The sequence below is a fragment of the Atractosteus spatula genome, chromosome 14 (genome assembly GCF_055471065.1).
Source record: "Atractosteus spatula isolate fAtrSpa1 chromosome 14, fAtrSpa1.hap1, whole genome shotgun sequence".
NCBI classification, from domain to species: Eukaryota; Metazoa; Chordata; class Actinopteri; order Semionotiformes; family Lepisosteidae; genus Atractosteus; species Atractosteus spatula.
In genome coordinates, this window is record NC_142719.1 from 7,098,426 (window position 1) to 7,125,342 (window position 26,917).

Genomic DNA, 26,917 nt, shown 5'->3' on the forward strand with positions numbered 1-26,917 from the left:
TTGCATTTTTTTTATTTTTGAACCAACAGGATGTAATCTCGAATGCTAATACAGTCTTTTCCTGGTTGTGTCTTAAGAAAGTAACCATAAATGGGATCAAAAGCTGTGCAAAGCGCAACTACATTACTATGTACAGTATGCATGTTACAATAAGACCACCTCAAATTCAGTAGCAGTATGGTCACTTAGCATCGTGTACAAACATATACATTTTACAGAAATCAATAATGCTTTTATATGCTAAAACGGAAATCTTCAACAGCAAACAAAAGCAATACTGTGTTACAAAGCCACACAATATTACAAAGAGAATGAAAATCAATTCACAAAACATCTACACTATCCAATGTCAAAGGAAATAAGGCCATAGGGGCTTCATGGAGTGGATTTGGTTTTTGGCTGTAATATTCAAATTCTATATGTAAAGTTGAAACAGTAGAGATGCCAGTTCTTACTGAAATTTGAGGGTTCTCAGCTAGATTCTTCGTTCTTGATTTTTAAAAACTCAGTACTACTGTATATCCGGAATGAATGGAGATGTTGTGCCATGGAGATATCTCAGCCGGGCCCAGAGATACAGTAAAGGTCTATGCTGTATCAAGGTGTGTGTGTGTGTGTGATAGCAGAAGAATCCAACGACCACAAAGTTAGCCTGAGAAATAGGTCTGGTTGTTGTGTTCACATTGGCAGTTGTTGGAGACAGTGCGACATTATAACAAAGATCCGTCTGAATGGTTAGAAGGCTGTCATTTAAGGGACCTAAAACCGATTTTTCTTAATCTGCCCACAAACCATTGATTTAAGCTACAGTACTACTGTTTCTTAGATTAAGTCTATCCCCGTTTCATGTGCTGCTGCCCTTTTTAATGATATCGTGTGCCTGTTGAATAGTCAGGACTGCAAAGTGTTTGGCTGAATGTGTTTCTCCTTGCTAAATTCACAATGTGGCTTTATGTGATTTTTTTTTGTTCTGTTTGCAAATATATACAGTCACTCTGAGGTAAAACATTAAAGGGAGCTCAATTTTTTTTTTGGTAAGGTGCTCATATGCTACTCGTTTCAAAATTCTACCTTGACTTAAACTGCAATTCCTTCTACTCGTGATTGAATTGAGTTTCTTGGGCTGGTGACAAGTTAACCTGTGTGAGGTGGGAAAGTCACACAGGGGTTGAAGTCAAAATAAAAGTCAGATATTAACTCTATATCAAAGAGATCTAGTTGATCAAAAATGTGGTTAAAAAGTGCTGAAGTGCAGTTTATTAAAACAGAAACTCTACAAAAGCTAGCTCAATTTATGGGGATATGAGAAGTTCTGACTTTCAGAATTGTTTCTTGTTAAATTATTGACAGATCATGTGTAAAAACACTTTAATAGCACATCACAACTTGAAACCATGAAAAATGAAATGCCGAGTCTGTTATTGAGCATAAGATATGTTCCTATGTTTTATACATATTAAATATAAGATTCTCGCACTGTACTTTAATGAACTTCATAGAATTGCCATAGTCTTGTCATGTTCTTGAGTTACGAGACGCATACTGAAAATATATCTATTTGTTTAAGATAACACATACTATGGGTCATTTGTACCCGTACCCTTGACCATATTTCAGCATAGGTTTTGTTGGGTGCAGTTTGTAAAGGTACATGTTTTATAAGGTTTTGTATTTCTACTTTCCCTAATTTGTGTTCTGGTTCTTAAGTATCAGTTCAGATATCTGGAATATTATTTTTATAATGTTACATCTTAATGACTTCCATTTATTCATAAAGGCACTTTTAAATAACCTAAATGCATTTCAAGTATCTTTTTCACAGAGATATTTCACAATAATGTATTATTTTTAAGGTACATTTAATTTATTTGTAATTAAAATATTTGATTTTAATGCTTTGGGCAAAATGACATTGTCTTAGGAAACAAATTCTTGTTTGTTTTAAGAAATCTCAAAATAACCTCCTCTTGAATCAAGGGTAGATGGGAATACAATCTTTATTTTTCCAAAAGTATCTGAAAAGAAATGTTGAATATTTAAAGATGAGATAGTTTTCTATTTGTGCAGTATCCAGTATTTTTTTCACATCGGAACTGGAGTATCTCAAGGCAGAATGGTGAAATATACAAAGTGGTGTGCTGGGCATTGAACATTGGGTGGAACTGTTTAGTTGGACTGGAGACCCATAGTGAAAGCAAAACTACACTCAAGAAAGAGAGAGATATCAACTTTGATTTACTCTGTCTTTACAGTGGAGGCTTTTCCTAGAGAGATACCGGCTAATGCCTGAGTTAATGCTCCTCTAGAGGGTCTTTTTTATGGTAAAACTGGATCCAACAACGTCAAGAGCTGCTGTAGTTTTCTGCTCTACTCTGCAACTGTCCTCCTGACTTGCATTCAAGCTCCCCTGTCAGTGAGGAAATGTAATGAGTGATTATTTCTATTTTGTATTTAAATTTTAAGCAAATATTTTAGGGAACTGAACAAACTTTAAAAGTGGGAATATAATGTGTTTTGTGTAATGCAGAATGCAATTACAAACTACAGCATTGTAGAATTTATTTTTTAAACACAATGGTTTAGAAAGGCAAACAGCAAACACTGAAAGTCAACCAGCAATAATCTTAACACTTCAAGAGAATATACATATTTACAAGATGTGTTTGTAATTTACTTTTCTTTTCCCCAATGCAAATTGCCTGCCTACCAGAACAAATATACAATATTGTAAATTCACTTTACACAACATTTTTAAAACATTTAAATTGAATTGATATCAAAACTTTTACATTCATTTTCTTATCTGTGTAGATCATATCTTCAAATGATTTAATGTCCTGTCAGTTTTTGTTGGCTTGTTTCAGTCCACGGAGATATAAAAGCTACATCCATCGTGACGGTTTCTACCAAAAGCAATTACCATTTAAAATATACAAAATATATGAACTTTTACAAGTGTTTCAAATAATTTACTCAATGTACTGTATAACGGATTTTCACTATGACTCTTCCTCAAGACGGAAAAGAGTTTTGTTGCGCATTTGTGTAATTGCCTTTCAGAATTAACTGGAGATCACAACAAAAGTTCGGGAGATGGACACACACTAGTTTCCACCAATCACCAGCGATCTGAGATATAAATGCAGACCATGAAACCACTGTTTCCCAGTGTTTGATATGCCAACATCCCTCAACCATACTCCGTGCCACATCCACAGGACTGACAGTACTTCCTCATACCATGCAGGCTGAAGTGAAACATGACTGTAACTGGCTTTGATCACATCTGCATTATCAAGATCTTACCGTATTTTCTTAACTTATTTTTTATGAGCAATTATTTTCATTATGCAAAATATGAAAATACTGTTCAGTAAATAAAAAGCAATCTTTGTTTTTTTGGCACATTTTTTGTATGTTTCTTCTTGCACAAATACTGTACTGAATAATATCCACAGCTGAAACAGTAGAAACAGAATGGATGTCAAACAAGATATACAAACTGTGGCAATTTGCATTTGTATTCCATGCCATTGATCCTTAATTGGCTAATGAACCCAGGTGCTGACGATCACTTCAATATTAATACCAATATTAAGGTTTAGATGGAATGCAAGTGTCAAGTCCGATCACTCCTGGACTAGTGCCTCCTGTTTTGTTTTTTTTCAATCTGAGTACTCAAGGTTGCGAAAAATACAATTTCAAAGTTTATTATTCAAGTCATTCCCTTAATTAAAGATACTTATCATATATCTCAGAGCCTGGTTAGAAGTATTACCATTGGCACTTAGTCAAATAATTAGGCCCATCATGCAACTGCAAGCTCCGATGAGTACAGACTGGCAGATACCATGTCTCCAGCTGTTGATTTCAACACCCCTGGTGTATCTCAACAAAACACACAACTCTTCCTGTTGTTTTGTCTTATCAGTCTGAGTCTTCCTGACCAACAACCTCCAGTGTAAAACACTTCAATATGTCTACCGAAACTCTTAGGAGTTCAGAGAACAAAGGCTTCAGTTTGAGAAGACTACTTTTTACTACTTTAAATTTGAAATGCATCACAAATAAGGGGGAGGGCAGTGCTGAAGGCTGCATTATAACTGAACAGCTCAGCCAGATTGAAATTTCATCACTTGATATTCACAAAGCACCACTGAATCAGAGGATTTGAAACAGAATTCACGCTCGGTTCTCTGTATCATTTGCTGGAAATGGAATTCTGAAATCTAAAAAAAACATTTATTAATATTAATTTACCTCAGCATAATTGCATCACCGCCTGGGACAGGCTTAGCGGCTTGACATTCATCAATAGTGCATCTTTGTGAGAAAAAACATTTGCATCCTACTGTATCAAGGTTTCTTTAGGACTGCATTCAGTTCCCTTTCACTTGTTCATAATTATAGTGAAGTTTTAGCTGCAGTGACACTGTAATGCCATTTATAATAAGAAGGGAATATAAGTAATCGTCCAATGACAGCTACGTAATTATTGAAAGGTGTTCAATGTCTGATTATTTAATAGTCCAATAGCATTGCTTTTTAGATTCATTTCGGTAATGGCTAGGTGTGCAGATACAGGGCTTTTCAGCAATGGGTACCATCTAGTTTTGCAGCACTATCATTATGTTACATTAAAATCCTTTACAAAGATGCTGCTGATGGTTATTCAATACTGCAGGTCTGATCTGGCATAATAATATAACTCCCGAGTACATTGACACTAATCATTTCATGCAACAGCTTTTTTTTAAGGCTTCGCAACAATTTATCATCTCATCCTTTACTGCTGATAGGTTTTGCTGTCACAGTGATCCTAACTCTTCCTTGTAGCAGACTTACTAATTAATAAAAAAACAGATTAGCGCTCTACATTATGTATTGTATGGATCTAACCCTTTAGGTTTTCTTTCAACGCCGCTGAAAGCCCCAGAAGTCTTTCCTTCTTCTACTGTATGTTTCTGAAGTAACTAGGCTGTAACTGTGGAGTTTTTCTTTTGTCGGAAATGTTATACACAAGTGTTTTCTGTTTGTCGAGGTTGATTTTTCAAGGTAGGCTTAAACAGTACTTACAATATAAAGTAGTTGATTAAAATTAAAATATGCCCCACTGTTTTAAGTCTTCACATTCATATTGCTCATTAGCACAGGCTCCCTGACACAGATTCTCTTAGTCCTGATAAAAGGAAGCTGTTATTAAAAGATACCTGAACGTAATTTAGCGCCTAGGCAGGTATAAGTATGTTTGAGAGAGTATAATTTGGCCCAATTGGGCTAGTTTAGTTCCTGGTTCCGAATCTATCTGAAGGTCTCAACCTGCAGATTCTTGAAAGAATCCAGGACATTGGCTTCAACTCCATACAGTAGGTGGGTGGCTTGCTCCTGACCCCTACAAGTTTTCACACATCATGAGGAGGAGGCTGACCTTAGTTGTCAACCAAGGGCACTAAAACACCATCAGAATTGTTTGGTTCATGGTTAGAACAGCACTGCTGCATGCTGTCAAACCTGTCCCCTCAACAGACACAGGAGAAGTCAAATGGACTTGTTTTGCCCACACTTATATACTGTTTACTTCTTCTCTTCTTCCAACATACTTTTATCTTCCATTCCCTGTTTTTTCTTTTATTCTGGTTTCAAAGCAAAGCCTAATAAAAAAATAAGTTAGCTGGTATTTTAGAAAGGTTAGGAAATGCAAGCTATAAAATGTTCCTAAGTATCTGCAAGCTTTTGGAGAGCAATCAGACTTTTCCTTAATATCCCAATCTTGCATGCTAAATTTTAAAATACCTCTACTAAGCAGATATGCTGTATATTATACACTGTATATATATTACACTACTGACTTTGATGAATTTCATTGCTTTTATTTTATACAGTAAATGTAGTCTGTGTGCTTGAGTCTTACCCTGTCAGCCTTGCAGAAGTGTTCACTGAATGTTCCCTTAAAGATTCTGATATTCTCCTTCCAGCCACCACGTCATGTGCAAAGAGTTGTTGATGTATTTGTTAGCAATGTGCACAAATGAAAAAGCACTTGCCTCTGCCCCTCCCCCACTTTCTACTCTCCTTGTAAGGTCAAGATCTAGGAGGGCACATGTAAAATGAAAGACTGTCCTATTCCTTCTGAAAGCATCTCCTAGGAACATTTCCTGGCAGGAAAAGAGTAGAAGAATTCTAGATAACTTGGGATAATCAGTGATGGTCATATACACGTGGAGACTCCAGTGGGGGCTGGGGGTCCTCAAGAGCTAAAACTCTGTGGTGGAGATCTGTGTGACTTCTGACTGCAGGTCTTGTTGCACTCTCCGGGTACGAGACCCATGGGGCAGGCGGTCCATGTCTAGTCATACTGGCTTCTTCCCGGCTTCTGAAGGCGCGCAGACTGAGATGGGTTCGCGGGTGGCGTTCCTGGCCCTGGTGAAGCTGTTCTGCTCCATTCTGGAGCGGAAGGGCAGGCAGAAATCTCGGAAACATCTCTTGAAGTTTTCGTCCAGGAATGCATAGAGCACTGGGTTGAGGCTGCTGTTGGTGTAGCCGAGGGCAATGCAGAGGTGCCAGCTGGCGATGACGAAGGGGTTCTTCTTGTCAATCTCCACCAGGGTTTTCACGATGATGAAGATGTGGATGGGAGTCCAGCAGATGATGAAGGCTGCTACCACCACGAGCACCATGCGGGTGATGCGGCGCAGGTTCTTGTCTTTCTCCTTGGATCCTGAGAGCAGACGCACACTCTTCAACCGCAGGATCATCAGCCCGTAGCATATGGTGATGACTAGCACAGGCACCACAAAGGCAAAGATGAAGACGCAGATCTTCGTTACTGTGTCCCAGTACCAGTCTGGATCAGGGAATTTCAGCATGCACACAATGTTTCCTGAAATATGGAAAGTAGAGAGTTATAGGCTTGGCTATGAACAGCAAGTAAAAATGCATGTTGCTCCATCCTGAATTCATAGGCTGACTCAGCTTCAATTAATTTAGAGAAAATCCATTCATTTATGAAATGCTTTGCAAATTAAATGTTTAGAAGCAATTTGTAAATTGGGTGTGGTTATAAATGTTTTATGAATTGGTCCTTAGTACATTCGCTTATTTCTTTAAACATGATGGAAACATAACTTAGACAGCATTTAACAGAATAATATTATGTTCATTGCACACTTGGAGGGCTGTATGCTCTATTAATATAGTAATACACAAAGCATCTTTATTTACTCGGTAGTAGTTCAGGTGGGTAGCTGCGTCAGCATCCGTAGGCTGCAAAGGAACAAGTAATAGGTTTATTCCATGCTGAAAAAAAGAAGAAAGAGAACACAACGTTTCGGCCATGGAGCCTTCTTCAGGTGTGAGAGAGACAGGGCAGTAGGCAAAGGTAAAGTAGCGGGAGAACAAAGGTTGGGAGGGAGGAGGAGTGAGAGCGGGAGCAGGGGACAGAAAGAGAGGCCAATCAAGAGGTGTGAAATGAAACTTCCAATGAATGGAGAAAATTTAAAAGAACAGTAGTCTGTCGTTAAGGGAAGGGAGAATGTGTGATCCTAGCTGCAGAATAATTTTAGTTTCTTTTCTGATCGCCCTATCATCTCATATCACCGACCACCTAATCTGCGTAACCTCCTTGTTCACAGCTCCCTTGACCGCCCTCAACAACCATCCACACCAGGCACTTTCCCTTGCAACAGAGCTCGCTGTATCACCTGCAAGTACACAGCCACCACCACACTCATTCAAGGCCCATCAGGACAATTCCGGATCACCCAGACAGCATCTTGTACCTCCAGCAACCTTATTTACTGTATCTCTTGCAGTAAATGCCCAGCCATCTACATTGGAGAAACAGGAAGGAGACTCGGAGACCGCTTCAGAGAACACGTCAGGGCTGTGAAGATTAAAGATCTCTCCAAGCCCATTGTTTCTCATTTCACCTCTGACGGCCACGACCACTCTAATCTCTCCGTCTGTGTTCTCAAAGACGGTTTTCCGAACTCATACATCAGAAAGACCACCGAAACTAAAATTATTCTGCAGCTAGGATCACACATTCTCCCTTCCCTTAACGACAGACTACTGTTCTTTTAAATTTTCTCCATTCATTGGAAGTTTCATTTCACACCTCTTGATTGGCCTCTCTTTCTGTCCCCTGCTCCCGCTCTCACTCCTCCTCCCTCCCAACCTTTGTTCTCCCGCTACTTTACCTTTGCCTACTGCCCTGTCTCTCTCACACCTGAAGAAGGCTCCACGGCCGAAACGTTGTGTTCTCTTTCTTCTTTTTTTCAGCATGGAATAAACCTATCTTTATTAACTTACTGCAAAGTATGTGTGCTTTGTTTACTAACATAAAAAGTATGAACAGTGACAGTAAATCTAGGCTCTGAAGGCAGATAACCCATGAAAGTATTGACTCTTTAAATTACGCTTCACTGCTTATGAATTCCTTTGATGTTGCATTTTAACTACAATGAGGCAAGGGAAACCAGCTTTGATAATGAAGCCTTTTCACTTCTTCAGATGGTAAGGAACTTGTTTTGTAAGAGGGGTGAGAGAGATGTTTATTGAAAGAGTGAAAAATGCAGAATTGAGTGTATGGTTTTTGGAAGTCTGTTGCTTGTTTGCTTATCCCTCTGCACATCCACCAACTGCTGCTATATTACTGTGGATAAAACCAGTGGAATGCACTAGTCTAGTACCGAGCAGAATTATGGTCAACATATTCAAGGCTCTGCAACCCTGTATTGGAGAAAGCAGTTAGAAAATGAATCAATGAATAATTAAATGCATTTCACGCAATTGCAATATAAAGACATTCAGGTAATTATCAGGGGAAGCAATCACCTTTATCTGTGACTTTGGTGACGGCCATGATCATAATGGGCACCCCGATGGCTGAGGACAGGATCCACACACAGACGTTGATAATCTTGGCCTTGATGGGCGTGCGGAAGTCGAGGGCTCGGACAGGGTGGCACACAGCGATATAGCGGTCCACACTCATCATTGTGAGGGTGAAGATGCTGGTGAACATGTTGTAGTAGTCGATAGCAATTACAATCTTGCAGATCAGCTCTCCAAAGGGCCAGGTGTCCATCAGGTACTTGGCACTCTGGAATGGGAGGGTACTGGTGGCCAGCGCATCTGCCAGGGCCAGATTGAAGATGTAAATGTTCGTGGCAGTCTTCATTTTGGTGTATCTGTTTAAGGAATAAAAATGCAAAAGAACAAAAAGAATACAGTGAAAACAAAAAATAAAGATTTTGGACATGTTTAGAACATGTAGTCTGAGTGGCATTCCCAAAACATGCATGGTCATAAATTCTCCAACAATGAAAAAGAATGTGGTTATCAATGGGTAACTTTTAAATGCTGTTTTCCTTCTTTGTGAGTGGACAAAGTGTGCTCATTACGATTACAAACTCTGTGTGTGTACCTGCATGTATGTGTAATGAACTCGGCAGCTTAATAGAATTGGTGGAGCTAGCATGAGCTGAAGCCTTATTAAATGAGTAGCATTAGCTTTTGGGGAAGATTTAGAAAACAGATGGTCTGGAGTCAAAATGTCTGATGGGGAGAGTCCAGGATAGCTAATCCCAACCCTATATCAACTAATGGTGCACTCTCACTTGGAAATAATGGTCAGTGATCCAGTTGAAGCCAATATCACAAGCTAGAGATCCAGGCTTGAACTAGTGAATTGCTGAGCACAACCTGTGCAGCAGATTTGTGGCATTGAATTTTAATTGCATTGGACTCAGATGCAGTTATTTAAAACAGTCCTGTGAACAATGCATGATTTACTTCATATTGGTTCTAGATGCAACAGCTGTATTTCTTATCCTGTAATAGACAATGAAGCCAGTTAATGGCACCTAAAGTTTATAGGCATCAGTCTGTTTAGTGTAGTAATGGCACATAATCACAGCATCAGTCAAGTACTATTGATGAGGCAGCATTTCTTTTTGTAAAATTCTAACCATTACCTACTGTACTGTAAAGGTAAAATTGATAGAGAGGGGGGAAAAACATTCATTTCTTCTGGCTCACTTCCCTTCCAAAGTGCAAGATACTGCTGATTCTTGCATTTTGCATTAGAGAATCTGAGACTGAATGTCAGAAGTTTTACAAACAGACCACAGGAAATCCATTTTAATTTTGGAGTGTAAGGTCTTATTTTGTGAAGTATGGAAATAGGCTTTATAATGAAAAGCTTAGGTCGTTAAAATGGCTGTTGTTGTTTTTTTCCCCCATTCAATTTCACTCACTTCCAGTAACACGGAACCTGGCCCTGTAAATGGAAATGGTCATGTGCTCCTGTCTGAGCAGTTGAGTTTGGAGCCAGCTAATTATGAGGTCTTGTGGGACTAAAGCAGTGCCTTCTGTTCTCTGCTGAAAATGTTTATAAATTGAGAGCCCTGCTGCAAGGGACACAACTTCATCAGTTCTCCTCCACACCTTAGCTCCCACTGACTTTATTTAAATGGTTTCAAATTAAAGCAAATTATAGTTGTGTTTTACCTCTGAAGTAGTGAATGCTAAGTATTATGTACAGTTGAATTTTAAATTTAGAAAGGCAATTATTTTGTTTTTGTCTTGTGCCCTCAGATTCCGAATCGATAATTACCCTGGCTCATTGCTAAAACTCTTGTACGAACACAAGTGAAGACGACTCTCAAGCCTATGTCAGGTTTCCATATAATTACCATCTTCAGGTATAAATAGTGAGGAAGGGCAGATCTCTTCATACCTGACAACATGCTTGTAAACCAATGAAGTCACAGTGCACCAAAGGTTTTCCTTTTCTGTTACAGTATCCTTTAAATCTTTCTGCTCCAGTGCTGTTGTCAATTCTAATAAGCCCTTGTTATATGTTCAGTTTGCATCAACCTCTCCACTGACAGTAAAAGGGAAAGTCCATACCAGAGCTACAGCTGGTCTTTCAGAGGGAGTAGCACTTGAATCTGCTTTAGGCCTGCAGTCTGATAACAGTTCTGCTCTAGGAGAAACCTCAAGGTGCCCTTTTGTTTTGTCCTTGTACTGTATTTTGTTAAAGTCCTTTTTCTTGTTTCATTTCGGCATTTTAACTCTGAATTCCACTGCGAGTCGGTGGTCTTTTTTTTTCTAATGTGGAAAATCTATAGAATATAGAAATATAGTGTAGAATCTATCCTTCTACTCATCAGAACTATAATGCTCAATCAGTAGAGATGCCTGACCTAATCTCCCTAATCAGATTCAGTCCATAAATCCTGATATTCTGGGCTGAAATGTTTGTGTAGTTCACATCTTCCTACCTTCCTAAATACCTTGTTATCCAGAGATGCATGTGTTTCCAGATGTGTTCTATTTTGTTCAGTGGAAACGCTACTTCAGATCATTCAGGTGATCAGCTCTGTGCAAATGGTCAACTCAGTCAGTCCAGATCTCTAACTGGTTGAGTTCTACAAAGCATTTTCTGCACTGCGCTCCTTTCACCCAATTTAAGCACTAGGATTACTGATTCTCTGCCCCCTAAAGAAACAAATCTTATGTCTCTGCCTGAAAATCTCAAATACTAGGAGGAGTGGCGCTGACAAACTTGCAGTTGTCCTCTTCGTCAGGTAATACTGTATATGGATGGTCTTGCTGGTGGTTTCTAGGCCCCAGAATTGAAACTCCAGCCTGGTAATTCGTGGAAGCTTCCTCATGTCATGCACGGTCTGTACCAGGTCTTTCATTCTCTCCACTGCTTCTTCCTGTTTTGAAGCCTGATGCGAATCCTTCTGTCTGTCACGTTTTTACAATCTAGGAGATCATTCTAGCTGGTATGTTATCTGAATAAATCTCTGATTTACAATTTACAAAACATTCTACATTTTTTTAAATTGTTTTAAAAACAATTGTTTTGTAAGCTTCCTTTTGTGTTGAACATTAAATTAAAGGAAAGTAGTATAACTGTTTCAACTCCAGTCTGATAAAAATGCAAGTCACATTTCTTACACCCCATCAGATTTATGGAAGTTGAATTTCTCCTCCTGCACCATCTGATTTCTAAATCAAAGGCAGCCTGGTGCCCCAGTGGGGGTCATGCATATTTCTTTTATACTGTCGCTTTTCAACTCAGGGTCTGTGACGCAAACTGCAGGACTTTATAAACTCATTAAAAAGCCGAGACTGTCTTTCAGTGTAGGCTTAAGTGAAGGTTTTAATGTAAAATGGACTTTCTGTTTATGAATAAATGTTCTTAATGGATGATTTTACCTTCTTGATAGACATTCATCTGTAGCTGATTTTTAATTTTTTTAAGCCCTTATGATCTCTGCATGCTTATTTGTTCATTTACTGTTTACAAAAAGCTGAAATAATGTGCAGTCACACAGAAAACATCAAATCAGAAAAAAAAAACTGCAATTAAATTGACTGGAAAGAAAACAGCATATGTCACTGCCCCTGCTAGATTTATTTTATCTTTGAATGGTCAGCAATGCCTTCAGGCAGTGAATGTGCTTCAGAGAAATCATTTGTGCATAGTGGACTGGACCATCTTCATCGAAAAATGACTGTAAGTAAAGAAGGGGAGCACTTACTGTATTTGTAAGAGTAATGCTTTGATTTATTCCAACAAATGTTTTTAGCCAAAAATCCACAAGAGCAAATAATAAGCATCTTTAAGTTTTTTATTTGAAAAATGATTTGATTTTTATTTACTGCTGTTTCTTAGCTCAACCTATTTCTCAAAGAGCTCTGCTTTTCTGAAAACCACGAGAGCCTTCTGGAATCAGTATAAGAAGTCAAGTCACTTTATCATTGTTAGTGAAGAGATAGAAGGTGATTTTGACTTAATCACTGGGAAAGGAATGAATGATCAATATAGCCTTGGGGAAAATAAAAGTTGATTCAAGGGACCTCACAGAGTACTTGGCGTGTTCTCAGATTAACACTTTAAACAGTGAACAGCCACGAAGAAAATGGGTTGGGTGACCTTTTCGTTTTCAATCTGTGTTCCTCATTACAGATGCAAGAGCCAATTTTGATAGGAAAAAAATGGCACATAGATACAACTGATTTATAGTGGTTAACTAAGCCATTCTTCAGTAGATCTGCTGTTCCTCGGCTTCTGTAATTTACCGAGTGGGTTAGTGTCGTCCAAGAGCACGCACAGAGTGACCTTGAGACTGGAAATGAGCTATTCGTTTCTCTGGATGTTAAAGGTTATATACTGGTGTACAGCTGATATAAACTTGTATATAAAAGTGCGAGTTTCTCTCTGAGCTGAAGAATACATGAACTTCCTTACCATCAGTTTGCTGCTAATACTCTGCACTAAACCAGAGCTCTTTTTTCAGGGCATATGTTTTGTCTTTTCAGACCTGATATGTCAGTTGTGCACTAAATTGTAAACAAATATTTTATTTGGGTCATCTCTTTTCCAGTCATGAAGGTGCTGTTCAGATAAACAGTTCAAGACTACTGAAGGATGATGCTTTTGATTCACAGGCCACTCAACCACCTTTCCTGTTTGTTCTAGCACCAGGTGTCACGATCGTCATCCCTCCTCTAGAGGGCGCTCCGACCCTTTTTGCATTTTGTTTCATTAGCACATACACCTGTCCCTGGATTCACCGTATTATTTAAACCCAGTGCTCTGGAAGCTCGGGGCTCTGCATTGGAAGACGGACGCCCGGAGCTCCGACTAGCATCAGGTTGCCCCAAGTCCGCGGCTTGACGGCAAAGGCTTCCGAACGGTGTCCTGCACAGCTGAGTCCAGGGCTTGGAGCGCCTGGCCTCGTCACTGTTTTTAATCTCCTTGTTCCATGTCCCTGTCCCTGTTTTTAATCGTCTAGTCTTGGATGGATTCCCTGGTTTTGGACTTTAGACTGTGCCCCGGATTTCCTACATTGGACTGTTTTCTGGACTTGTTTGCCTGCTTTCCCCCCTTGCACCTGGATTCACTGTCGGCACCTCCCCCTGTTCGCTATTCCCTTCCATTCCTCACCGTGTTTTCCCTGTAGCCCTTTTCCAGACACTTCCGGATTATACCGTCTGCACAGGGTCCTAAACTACGCATTGTTAAGCCAGGATGTGACTTTTAAAATAAAATCCTACAGACGCAACACTGCTTGACAATATGTTGCTAAATCTGTTAAACTGTATCGTCCATAAAATTAAGTTGTTTTTATCAGCTTTCTTTTGGTCTGAAAAATAACTCATTCAAAGGCTATGGAAATGGTTTTAGTAACTGGGTAGTGGTGGTTTCACTAGCTTTTCTCACTCCTGCTTAGTAATCCATTTTTTAGTCTTCCCATGTGTAAGAGTCTTTCAGTGCACAACAAGAGGTGCGTAGGTGTGAAGTACAATAAGAAACAAAGAAGCATTTTTCCTCGGGCAGAACTGTTGCACAGGTGAAAAGAAAATGAAAACTGGCACAAAACCTGATTGTTCTGTCAGTTTATTTTTTATTATACACATATTCATTATGTCTTGACAATACCCAGAGTTAATGTCATGTGCAGGTTTTGTCTTAGCTATGTTAAGATGATAGTCGATAGATAGACTATTGATGATAGTTGATAGATTAAGTTGTATCAGGACAACAGAAGCCCAGGCTTGCATAAATAAAGTCTGAGTCTCATGACCACACGCTGCCATTTATCACCAACAAACCGAAACCCTAGTCTCTAAAGTAGAAGACACATTAAGCCTTATTTGCAAAATAAAAAATGTAAGGTGTTTATCAAATACCAATTGTAATATGTGACTAAAGATCATTGATTTTTGAGTGTGGTTGTACAAACTAAGGCCCACAAGAACAGTTTTAAATGAGATGGCTGCCACATTCACAAGGATCAGACCATAGTTGTGTTTTCATGTAGACATGCTGTAGCTAAGCCACTGCAGGTATATTCATTTGTGTATTGTCCTTTGCAACAGGATGAACAGAATTTCCATTGTGACTGATGATGCTAGGTTCAATTAAAGCCTGCCTATATTCATGCAATGAAAAAACACTAGTATGCTGTAGTATTATCTCACTTTATTTTTATAAAACTACCATCTACCTTCTAATCTCTTATCAATAGAATCTCTTATCTAGTAATAAGAAGTGAAGGGAATATCTCAGTTTTCTGTAATATCTATTATATAGGCAGATGCGTTTGATAGAAATATTTTAGAGCAAAATCTATGCTACAGTACTACAAAATAAATATAAACTATCATACCACTATGAAATGTCTCTATAATACATTCTTCCTATAATGCATACAAAAGTAAACATCTGAAGAAAAATAAAGTTATCTCCAGTTTGAAGTAGGTAACCATTTGTGAAATGGTTCATTCAAAAAAGTGTTTTCAATGGGATAAATCATTTGGAGCAAAACTACTAGACCCTTTGGGTACTATTGTCATGGACTGTTAAGCATTACATTCTAGTTCATTATTCTCAGTGAAAAGGAGACATAAAGTGTCTTCAAAGCTGTAATAGAAAAGCTTACAAGATAAAACCATTATACAACTGTTATTTTTTTTAATTCTTATCTATAACACAATTTGCTATACCATAGTCATGCTACTATGCGTTACCATAGCAATACCACCTTGAGGCCTGCTCTCATCAGATCTCAGATGTCAAGATGCAAAATGTCTAAGGAAAATCATTGGTGTTGGTGAACCAGCATTAGATACTTTTCCCTCTGAAAGATAATTTAAAAAGCCATTGTCCTAGTGAGGTGACTGGGAATATATGGTTGTAGGAGCCACTGTCCTTTGGATGAGGTGTTAAACTAAGGTTGTGACCTGGTCATTAAAGACCCCAGGGCACTATTTGGAAAAGAAGGGATGATAACTTTGGGGTCCTGACTTCATTTCAACATGTGTGAAAAAAAATTCTCTCCTCTCTTCCTGATATGTAGTGGGATTTCTGGTGCAAAATGGCTGCCATATTTCACCTACTGTAGGTTACTGCAGCACTTCAGTTTTGGATGTAAAGCACTTTGGGCTGCTTTAAGTTGAAAAAAGATACAAGGAATCATTATTATGATTTGTAGATACAATGAATCATCATTATGACAATATTATACATAGAAAATCAAATAAATAGAATAACATTAACAACAAAAGTACTGATCAATTCAATTCAGAATTAAAACAGAGGGAAAAGTATGGAAAATGATCAGCAGGAGGCAGGGTGGTAATCTTTTGCTGAGCTAAAAGCATGATTTTAGAAGAAAAATCATGCAGACTCATTAATATTTAAAACACAACTGATTCAATCAGTCCCACTGCTGTATGTTTTTTTTATGCACACCTCTAAGCTCTTAGAAGAAAAGGAAGCATTTCAAAGGTTCTGTTCCCAGAAGGAGCTGTTAGAAAAAGACCTTGGTCTTTTTGTTCATCACATCTTTAAAGAACACTTTTTGCAGTTCTTCCTGAAGTGACCAACACCAATGGAGAGTCCTGTTTCTACCCTTCACAACACCTGTTTGTTCTTCTGGTAGCCTTTTTTCTTCTGCCTGACGAATCACAGCATTTAATGCACTAGCAGTGTGCTGTCCAAGTAGTCATGCATGCTGCCTCATTTCTCATTTTACTTTTAACCATATCAAAAAACAGTCCAAAGTTAACAGTTTTTACACAGTTGTTAATTTAGCTTAGCTACAAATTACACAACAACTCTGATGAGGATCAATGATGATCTCTCCGCTGCAAAACCTACTGTATTTTGAAAAAGGAGATAAGAACACAAAGTTTGTAAATAAGGCTGTTCAGTTTATATAGCTTGTTTGGTATGTAGCATTCTTCTTTTTACAGTTCACAATGTCGTCTTATCTAACTAAAGTTCAGCAGTGAATTACAGTATTTCTGAAGCTCTCTATCGCTCTTCTGTATAATGGAACAGTAATATCCAGTTCATGATGCAGTAAATTGCTCCTCTCTCACTTGAAAACTTCAGTAAGGTAATTGATTTTAGGACAGATGAAGTTGCTTTTCCATTTCCTTTCAATAACTTTACCTGACAGCCTCACTGAAAATTTCTCTCCAATATTTCAGTGGCACAATACTGATAAGTTGGTTGTAAATGCAGTCATTGCTGAGTGCTTGACGTGCATTGATTTAATGTAGCTATTTTGTATATTTTTACTTTTTATTTAAAGTTGTGATGCAAATGTTTTACTACTGTGATATATTTCTGAGGAAAAAAATCATAACATAATAACTTGAAATGTATCTTTTATTATTCCTTGTTGCTGCTTACATTATATTTAATGAATCTGCCTGTTTATAGGCCAGAGATTCTTCAAAGATTACCTTAGTATATTCACAGGGCACATTTACTGTTAAACTAATTGGTATGGCTTGCTTCATAGCATTTGTGTGAAGTTTCCCTCTGTGACCAAACGCATTCTTGTGTTTATGTGAATATCTTACACACAGTTTCTTCATAATGGCGCAGACTGGGGGTTGTCATTTTTGCTCTTTAGAGCTCCTTAAGGATAGTCAAAATCGTTATGAATGAGAATTAAAGATCAGCGAGCTTAAACACTATCTGCATTTTAGCTCCTAAGAGTGATGATGCAAATGTTGCAAGTTGATAAGAATCCATTACCAAACTATCCGAATAAAACCTATAATTCCAGAGAGGCACAGGAGTAAATAGAAATCCAGCAAACTGTGGTATTATTTCACAGCACAGGCTCTGGTCTTTAAAAGGTAGAATATGACTACAAAATCAAAATTGCAGCCTGATAACAGAACCTGCCTGAAATACAAAACTATCCTCCTGAAGCTAGAAACCATACTATTACTATTATTCTCCCACAGGATTCTTAACATATATTTTAGATTTTGAAGGCTTTGGAAACATTCTGTAGTAAAGTACACCAAAGCCTCACATTACAATATGTGAAGTGCAACAGCTGGCTGAACTGAAGATTTCTATTATTTGCAGAAACTGGAGATTAAGATGTACCACTACAGGCGACTGCTGAGTTGAGCAATATGCTGTAGATGAAATATAATAAGATTTTCATTGATTGTCGGTTGTATGTTTTAGCTTGGCTATGAGATGAATAATCTCCATTTAGCCTATTCTACCTAAAGAAATTATATGTGTCTTTAGATAATGTAAGTGATACAGTTTTCGATTTTTGGTGTACCATCCTTATTGAAAATACAATTTGCCATACAGTTTGTTGTCGACCTTGGTTTAGTACAGGACTGTATCTTTATTGGATATATAGATATATACAGTATGATCAATATCCCTCCACCCATTTTCTAACTGCTTCTTCCAATTTTCGCAGACCTTGGGTTCAATTCCGAATCTGTGATGTTCTCCCTGTGTTTGCGAAGGCTTTCTCCAGGTGCTCCGGTTTCTTCCCACAGTCCAGAAACATACAGGCAGGCTTCTGGGAAAATCGGCCCTGGTGTGAGTGTGTGTGCTTGTCTGTGTGTGCCCTCCAATGGACTGGCGTCCAGTCCAGGGTGTACCCAGCCATGCGCCCACTGCTTCCTGGCACAGACTCCAGCTCCCCTGCAAGTCTGAATTGGAGGAAGCAGAAAATGGGTGGATATATGATCAAGATTTTTTAAATTATCTTTAGGCTGCCGAATTATAAGGCAATTGTAAAGAATGGTCTTCAAATTCACTTTTTGGGTTTGGTTACTATAATATATGTGCAAATCAGAATGTCTTCAAAGAACGTTTAAGAACGTTTGTGTTCTCAGTCATAATACATTATATTATCAGGGTTACATTAGCAGACCCTCCTTTCAGGAGACATAGTGCAAACGCAAACTGTGCCCTGGAGAAAACAGGTGATAGATGATTACTGCTTAGTATCCATTCTTAGATTTCTCTGTTATTTCACACGGCTTGTTGCCAAAACAGCTCTAGGCATGTTGATGCTTTAACTAGCAGGTGTGGAGTAGAGTAAAAGGAAAGTACAGTGACCGAGCTGTTATAGGAAATGATACAGGGTGTATTCTGTGTAAGCTCCTTTTTAAGAAAGATCTCAAATATGTGACTTCAGTGCTTAATGCTTTTCGAGTGCAAGCATGCACCCATAAATTGATTCGATTTCCACGCCTTGTCACTCATTAGTTTTTATCGTATCTCTTTTGGCAAAGCCTAGAATCAATATAGCCGTATTAATCTTGCAACTCTTGTATGTTTTCACTGCTGTGTATAGTGGATTAATGATTACTGTAGCTAATTGAGGCAATATTCATTAACAGAGCAGTTCTAATACATCTGATTAACACCCTCTCTAGAATTTACCGTGACTAGTTTAATGCCTTATGATGTAAACAAGTGGTTGCTGTCATTGCTATGTTGCATGCTTCTTGCTGATGACAAAATCTACAGGATTCAAATGCTGCCTTCTTTTCACTAAGTCCAATATCTTAAATGTACAGCGTTCATAACTAGTAACTACATAGTCTAAATAATGAAATTGGCCTTTCCATCAGGTTAAAGTAATTCTTTAGAGCAATAAAATGCACATGGGGTTATCCATAGTCACCATGGCTGGAATTGTTGGTCATGAAGTTTAGTGTGACGCTTTATTGAATACCTTCCAAGAAAAAACAAATTAGCCACTAGGGGCACTACTAGCAATTTGACATAAAGCTGTCAGGGATGATCAATGTTTTCAAGATGGAAAGCTCAAAGTCAGATTTTTCACATCACTAAAATGTTTTCATGATCAATTGGTAATGTTCTAAAACAGCTATTGGACGTGTGTTTTGTAGTTTTACACCATAACAACCAAAGAATTAAGAACATTATGTTGAACTCCTTCCCTCATCAGTCCCAAACACCTTTGCAGGTAGTTTTAGATTTTATTGTGACTCTCCAAACTATTTGAGTTTTATAGCAGTAGTGCACCTCACAAGGGGCTCATCAACTTTTGCAAATGCTCTTTTTGTGGAAAACTAGAATATTTTATTCTTATTCAAGTAAGAACAAGCTTAATTACATATAGCACCGTCTGAAAACAAAACAATAATAAAAATAAAAGCATGTCATACAACAAATACAAGCCCAAGGTGTAAATGGTGTAAATACTATATTATAGTAAAACACATAAAAGACATTTCATCACTCATTTAGTTTGAGAATTATAAAGCCTAACTACATTTATCATACAGTAAATGTAAGATGCTTGGTTTTATTTAGCACAGTGCATTAATAGCTTCAACTATAACTGTGTTGCAGTGGCAGTCATTACCACTGTCCCTTCATTTTTACAGCTGAGCCATGTTTACTCCCTAAAACACATCTACTGCTTTTAAGTTTTGAAAAATGGCTATTTGAAAGACTTGCATCAAATGGGGCAGGTCATGTTGCATTACTATTTTTTATAGGATTACTGTACTGTGCCACTAATTTGAAAAGAAGGGAGTATTAACAAATTATATTTTTCAGAGAGATCATTTCATGAAAGATGTTTTTAAGAATTTATGGGCCAGATGTTATAATTACGTTGGTGATTAATATCTGCAAAGGTAAAAAGGTGATTGTATTCCAGCACCCACAGCTCCAGTTCTTGCCAGATTAATGCCACACTACTGCTAGAATAATCAGAGTGCGTGAAAGCAGGAGTGCGTAGCATGAGATATGACAAGGTGACAGGGAAATGCTTGCAGTACTTTAGGAAGGACAAGGGAAGGGTTTGACAAATGCATGTTGCACTGGTATGACCTGCAGAAAGACCATGTAGTCTCACTGATGAATAAAACAAAGCATTGTTTACAATTGTGTACAGTAATTCCAACCACCTTTAGCTACCCAATCCCAACATTTTAAAATTCCTGTCAGAGTGAAAAGGGTGAGTGTGGCCATTTTGCTCTTGGTACAGGAGATGAAAAAAGGCTACAAATATCAGATCAATGACCGCCTCCTCCTCACTGGTGCATCTCTAGGTGACCACTATTACACTTGATCCTTCACAGGTCAGAGTGCCTGTTTTTCCATCAGTTGTTCCTGATCCCAGAGTGCCCGAATAAAGCAGCTGAGAAGCCTGAACAGCCGAATGGGAGATGATAATGGCTCCAATAGGAACTTATCAATTATTTCAGGACAGGTACATCCATGCCAATCAGACTTTTCAGGCTTTCAGAATTAATTTAAATTCTGATTCATCACACTAAATGGCCAAGATCTGCAATAGATTTGCATTCACAGTGTTGTCATTTTATTCCTCCATACATAAGCTGACACAGCTTTCAGATGTGAAGCTGCCTTCATTAGGAACAGGGTTTTTCTCCAGGACTCTACGAATATGCTCAGTACAATCCACACGTGTTATAGACAGTTAGTTAGGACGTGTGGATTGTGGTTTTGGAGACAAAAAGACTTAACAAGCGTATTTGTTCAACTCTGTGTTTGTCATATTCCTTTGAAAACGCTTCACATAATAATGCTCTGAATTTCTAAGAAGTGAATCTGAGTTCAACATTTGACAGCACAAAATAAAATATTATGCACACACAACAAATGTGCTCCTTGTGACGGTTTTAATTAACATAATCCACCACGTTAGAACAGTCAAAAATGAGTTGATTTGAAATGAGTAAGCTAAAACTTAGCTGGTGGTCGTGAATATATTAAGCGTCAATTTTTTAACTGTGGAGTCTAAACTGACATCTAGTGGCTAATGGAATGAACTACTTGTAATATGTAGACCATATTTACTGAAGTGTGTGATTTTACTTTAGTTACATCACTGTTTTAATGCTTAAACAAAATCAAGTTTGATCACTTTTTAGTACTACATTGAAAAGGCTACGGCAAAAGATGTTTTTTGTGGCAGCTAATGTCTCAGTTGAAAGAATATTAATTTTGTTACGCAAGATGGAAAAAGTGCTACGCCCGTCCATGTTTTTCTACCGTTAGCATGGTTCAGTCATGCTTTTTTGTGTGAAGACATTTCACTGGTCACTTTTATCATCTCACCTGTTACAAATTTCTTCTTTTTTTAGCTTTTGAAAGTACACAATGTCCATTATTTTGGAAATATACATATATTTTGAAAAACTAATATTTAGAAAATATAGTTGATCCATCTTTGCCCCTCTTTATAATTTACATAGATGTAACTTTGAACATCGACTTCGTCCTTAGTATCAGTGTAATATTGCATTAGTGCTGAAATAGATCATTATTGTACCAAAGTCCAGAAATCGCTGCAGTAGCTAACCTCGTGCGTTTCATTTCAAATCTTACAAATCACGGAAGAAACGTGGCGCTGAAAATTCTCCTAAATAAAACAGCACAAAGCAGTTGAGTACCATTGAAGGTTTTGCCCCCTTGATTATCGGATAGAATATGAAATCCGCAATTGCGCATTCGAAAACTTTGGCATTAAAATATAACTCGCACGTTGCCATCACTGCTTTAACCAGAAATGCCATTTGAAACATCTTTTATTAAAACACAGTAAAGATAAAGCTGGGATAGCAGACAAAGGGCACGCTTTGAACGCCTACGCCACTGTCGCCCACTCCCACGCGTGTCCTAATTGTTCTGCGCCGCTTAGAAATTCGAAATCCCGATGACGCCAGATACACGCAACTGAAAATAAAGACCTAAATGCTACTTCTCATTTTAATGAAAAGCAACAGATCTGAAGTACTGTACTACAGAGAAAGATGTCGATCTCTGAAGTGTTCCAGTTAAAGTGAAAACGTATACAGTATGTGGTTCATCGTGTGTACTGTACATTTCATGGCACGGTTCGAAATATGGTTTCAAAGTCGGAGTTAATGGGGTAACTTAACATGCAAAGCATTGCTTAGCGAGACGAGTGTATATGCAACCTTTTCAGTCTGTCAGTCATTTTTGGTTTTAATTGCTTAACTGCCTTGTCGACAAGTCCACTTCACAACCAGGCAGATACTGTATAATCTCACCAGCCTGCAGGTACTTAGGTTTGTGAACATTTTCACTATCAGCATCACTATCCACCGACTTTTTGCGTTCATTTTAATATAGCTCCGCTTCGCTGAAGCAATTAACCAAGCCTTTTTTTGGACTGAAGCATCACCTTCGTGTATGAGCAATGTTAATCGCAGAATAAAGCAATTAATGCGCAGTGTTAACGTTAGAAAGAGCCGCAATTTGCATTGCATAGAGTATGCTGCCCTAGTCAATGAGCACAGCGGCACAAGTTCGTGTCTCTGTAGGTGAATGCTAAGGTGACATTAAAAGTCGTTGATCACAGCGATCCAACGACGTTATTTAATTATTACCGAGCTATCCTTTCCTCAGTAGGAAATAACAGTACATTTTAGTAAATACACGGAATAAAATTCAACAAATCTGGGGAAAGATTGTCTATTCTCAAAATAGGGAAAGATGAAGCATATTACTGACACTTAATAAAAGTTATCTAGAACAGGTGCAAAATATAGTTTCTGTACTGAATTTGACATACCTGTATGTACTGATGTACATCAGTGTAATTCAGTACAGAAACTATACCATAATTTACTATAATTCAGTACTGAATTATACTCTTGTACTGATGAGCTGAATTATAAGTACCATTATAATCCAGCTCGCCATCGCTGTTCAATCATCTGTATTGACATTGTTATACATAATCAAATACGACTAGTTCTGTATCTTTTGGCTGATTTTGTCTCTGTAATTTAATTGAAGTAGTCGGGTACTTGTCCAATAGAGCAGATAAAGGTGTGTATTTGTGTGGATTTATTAATGAGATAATACTTAACCTAAAAATATGTTTTTGCGGTTTATCCGAAGATACCAATCACAGAATCATAATTCACATGCCTGTTTCTATAACAAGCAATGTAAGAGGAGTGGGAATGAATCTTGTACAGTACATTTTGATATACTGTATATCTGATGAAAACGTGGGAGAAAATTAGCTACTCCATTCATAATACCTTTAAATGTTCTCGGTACGAAATCTTTTATTCACCGTGATTTCTGAAAGTTTTTTTTTTTTGGGGGGGGGGGGCGGTGTCAAAATATGAAAATATTTTTAAAACAAAGCTAAAATCAGAAAATAGAAAACAGTTGTGTAAAAGGCGTGGAGCAGAGGTCAGGACTCTCGAATGTTGTAGGTTCAAGTCCCGGGTGGGACTTTGGCGTGCCCTTGTTGTTGAACCTTTGATCGGATCGAGGTATTTGATTCAGTGAAGTACCCAGCTCTGTAAATGGGTACTAATCTACTGTAAGTCGCTTTTAAGACAAACTAGAAAAGAATAATGGTCTTGTGTCTTACCTTACCACCCCGTACATAACCAGGATGTTTCCGAGCAGCCCAACCACACAGACCACGGAGTAGATGGCTGTGATGGATATAGCGATGATGATGCTTGTGGCACTCTTCACGGTGCTCAGCTCGGTGTAGTTCAGGCTCCCGTTAGGCATGAACCCGCTCGGATCTTCCTGCAAGGTGCCGTTGGCAGGGAACACGGCGTACAGGTCGGCAAAATCAGCCCCCGGTACGGTGGACAGCTCCATCGCTCTCGCTGGCCCGCTGTTTTTCGTGTACGGAGCTCAACAGCGCGGAAAACTTCGTGCCGCTTGTTCTCTACGGCGGTGTCTCACACCGAACTAAACGACGGCCAGGAGCAACAAACTTGTCTTGTGCTTCTGCAAGGACCTACAGTGCATGAGGAGGGAAGGGGGGAGGGAGGGGGTCTCAGGTATCATTTAGCATTCATTATGAAGGAATAATGTCCCAGTTATTTCACAGGCGTCAGACGGATGTCCACAGAAGAATGTTGCCGGCTGTAAAAAGCACCCAGAGTGTCGAGGCGGCGGGCAGTGCTGTTTTTACAGATCACAGCGCTGTGGCCGTGAGAGATTAACCTGCTCTTCCCCTCGGCGAGAGCAAATTGAAAAGCAAGGCTCTGCTGTAAGCAGCTCGGGCTCTCCTAGCAAGGTATGTTGTTTGAGCTCGTCGTCCGCTTGTGATTTCTTATAAAATCTGACAGCTCCATCGACGTCAAAGCCGCGTAGTTGGCTGAAAATCAAAAATCTGGATGTCAATCACGCGCTACAAAAAAGTAATTACTGTATTTCCACTGCCTTGTACTCCCAAAGACATTTCCCAAGCCTGCCTCAATGGTAAATCATACGAATTCGACTTATACTGGTTTACGACAAGGTCAATTTTGTTTAGTTTTTTTTTTACCGATTGCTTACGCTTTAATTAGTATGAACTGCTCATTTATAGCCAAATTCATTAGCCCAAGTAGGGATAATTAAAAAAAAATCAATACTATTACTTATATGTCGAGGGTTTTGTTAGAGGGACAGTAATTACATCTAAGCTCAAGAAGACCTATTTACCACTTTACAACCTATCATTCATTGCTTGCAGTGTAACTTTCTCTGAACTAAAGAACAACAAAAGGATGCACTTATTTATTACCATATCCGAGAAACACCATGCGCCAAAACACAAATTTAAGAATCCTTATGCTCCTGTGTCCCAGCCAGCCCCCTCCTCCCAGCTGTGGAGGTAGAGATGTTTCATCAGGCGAAGAACCAGCTGCCTCTGAAACTCATTTAAGACACATTATGTTATCGTTCTGAATTGGAAAAGAGGTCTACGACCTCTGTGCATTCGTCATTTGTCACATTTGCGCGACACAAATTTAAATCTTTTATCCGATGTTTTAGTGCTGTCGCAGCTGTTAACTTGGTTTTCATGAACATTTCGTTGTCCCAGTTACTTTCCACGTCATGCATGTGTATTACATCTGTATAAAGTGTATTAAAACCTTGAAATTAATAAAACAGAGCAAAGTAATTTCTTCTTACTACAAATATACACTGTTAATGGACGTTTTGATGAGACAAATGTTGATTTTCAATTGGGATACACGTTGGTGGTGGTGGAGGGGAGTCCCCGTTACCTGTAAAGCGCTTTGAGTGGAGTGTCCAGAAAAGCGCTATATAAGTGTAAGCAATTATTATTATTATTTGTATTGGTCGAAGCCGTTTATTAGCTGTCCTTAACAGTTGGGGTAGGTTTAGGCGTTTTTAAGGTGACAATTGATGGGTTAATGAGTTGAAGCGAGCAGCGCTTAGAGCGGGTAGGAGATGTTCTGTACAAGTTACAGCTAAAATACCATTGTATGCGAGTCCAGCAAGAGGCGCCAGAGAGACGTCATGCTTACCCAAGTTAACCGTATCTAATAATATGTTGAGCGAGTAGATTCAAATGTCTTTCCAGTATTATGTTTCCAGAGAGTGAATGCATGACTCTAGTCTTTTCCTATATTTGTGACGTAATAAAGTCTCACAAGCCTATTCTGAACGTCACCTTTTCTGGAGAAAGTAAGAGTCGTTCTGCAATCCAAAAGAGAAGTCTCATTGTGATTTGCAATGATGGCTCCAATCGTTATTGAGCACCAGAGGGTAAAGTATAAAATGCGCAAAAGAGAACTGTATCATATATTATATTATCAGATGTTAACCTAAAAGTTTCCATTCAGGAATGTTTTTCTGCTTATTATATCAGAAGATTATTTTGAGAACAGTAGCCCAGATCAGCCCTTAAGGTTTCAGTAGAGAAATTGATTCAGAATATTTGTACGATTGCTAGTTTTTTTTTAACTAAAGTATTTGCCTTTTTAACATATCTGAAAAGGCAAGTTTTGGAATTAAAGAGCTGCTAGATTTGGCGAAGACTGAACATGAAAAAAAATCACAATCGTTGCCCTTTTGATGATAAATTCTTACCGAATTCCACTCGTTTCTTCCCTCCAATGTTGTCCTCAGATCTTGCACCAGTTTTCAAAAATAAATTTCGAACAGATTGGAATCGAAAAACGGTATTTTTAAATAAAGTAATTAGTGTTTTTATTACGTTTACTTTCGCATTTTAGAATATACTATCCCCCATTTCGTTCAAGAAACTTGTCAGTAAAAACTAAAAAGTGAATTTGAGAAGTA

The 26,917-nt window shown here is 38.4% G+C and overlaps 1 protein-coding gene across 1 annotated transcript; it reads right to left on the minus strand.

The window, feature by feature from the left end:
- On the minus strand, positions 1-24,472 carry oprd1b (opioid receptor, delta 1b). Its single transcript, XM_088932257.1, has 3 exons — positions 24,231-24,472; positions 8,836-9,191; positions 1-6,880 (listed from the first exon to the last, which is right to left on the minus strand). The coding sequence occupies exons 1-3, from the start codon at positions 24,470-24,472 to the stop codon at positions 6,351-6,353; spliced, it is 1,128 nt and encodes a 375-aa protein (XP_088788383.1). The 3' UTR covers positions 1-6,350.
- Between the last annotated feature and the right edge of the window lie 2,445 nt (positions 24,473-26,917).

Bases quoted from the DNA above. Each gene is read 5' to 3' on its own strand.
- oprd1b (XM_088932257.1), bottom strand. From the start codon at position 24,472: ATGGAGCTGTCCACCGTACCGGGGGCTGATTTTGCCGACCTGTACGCC. The intron at 9,192-24,230 runs GTAAGACACAAG...TTCCTTAAACAG, and splicing joins GTTATGTACGGGGTGGTAAG to ATACACCAAAATGAAGACTG. The intron at 6,881-8,835 runs GTGATTGCTTCC...TCCATATTTCAG, and splicing joins CACCAAAGTCACAGATAAAG to GAAACATTGTGTGCATGCTG.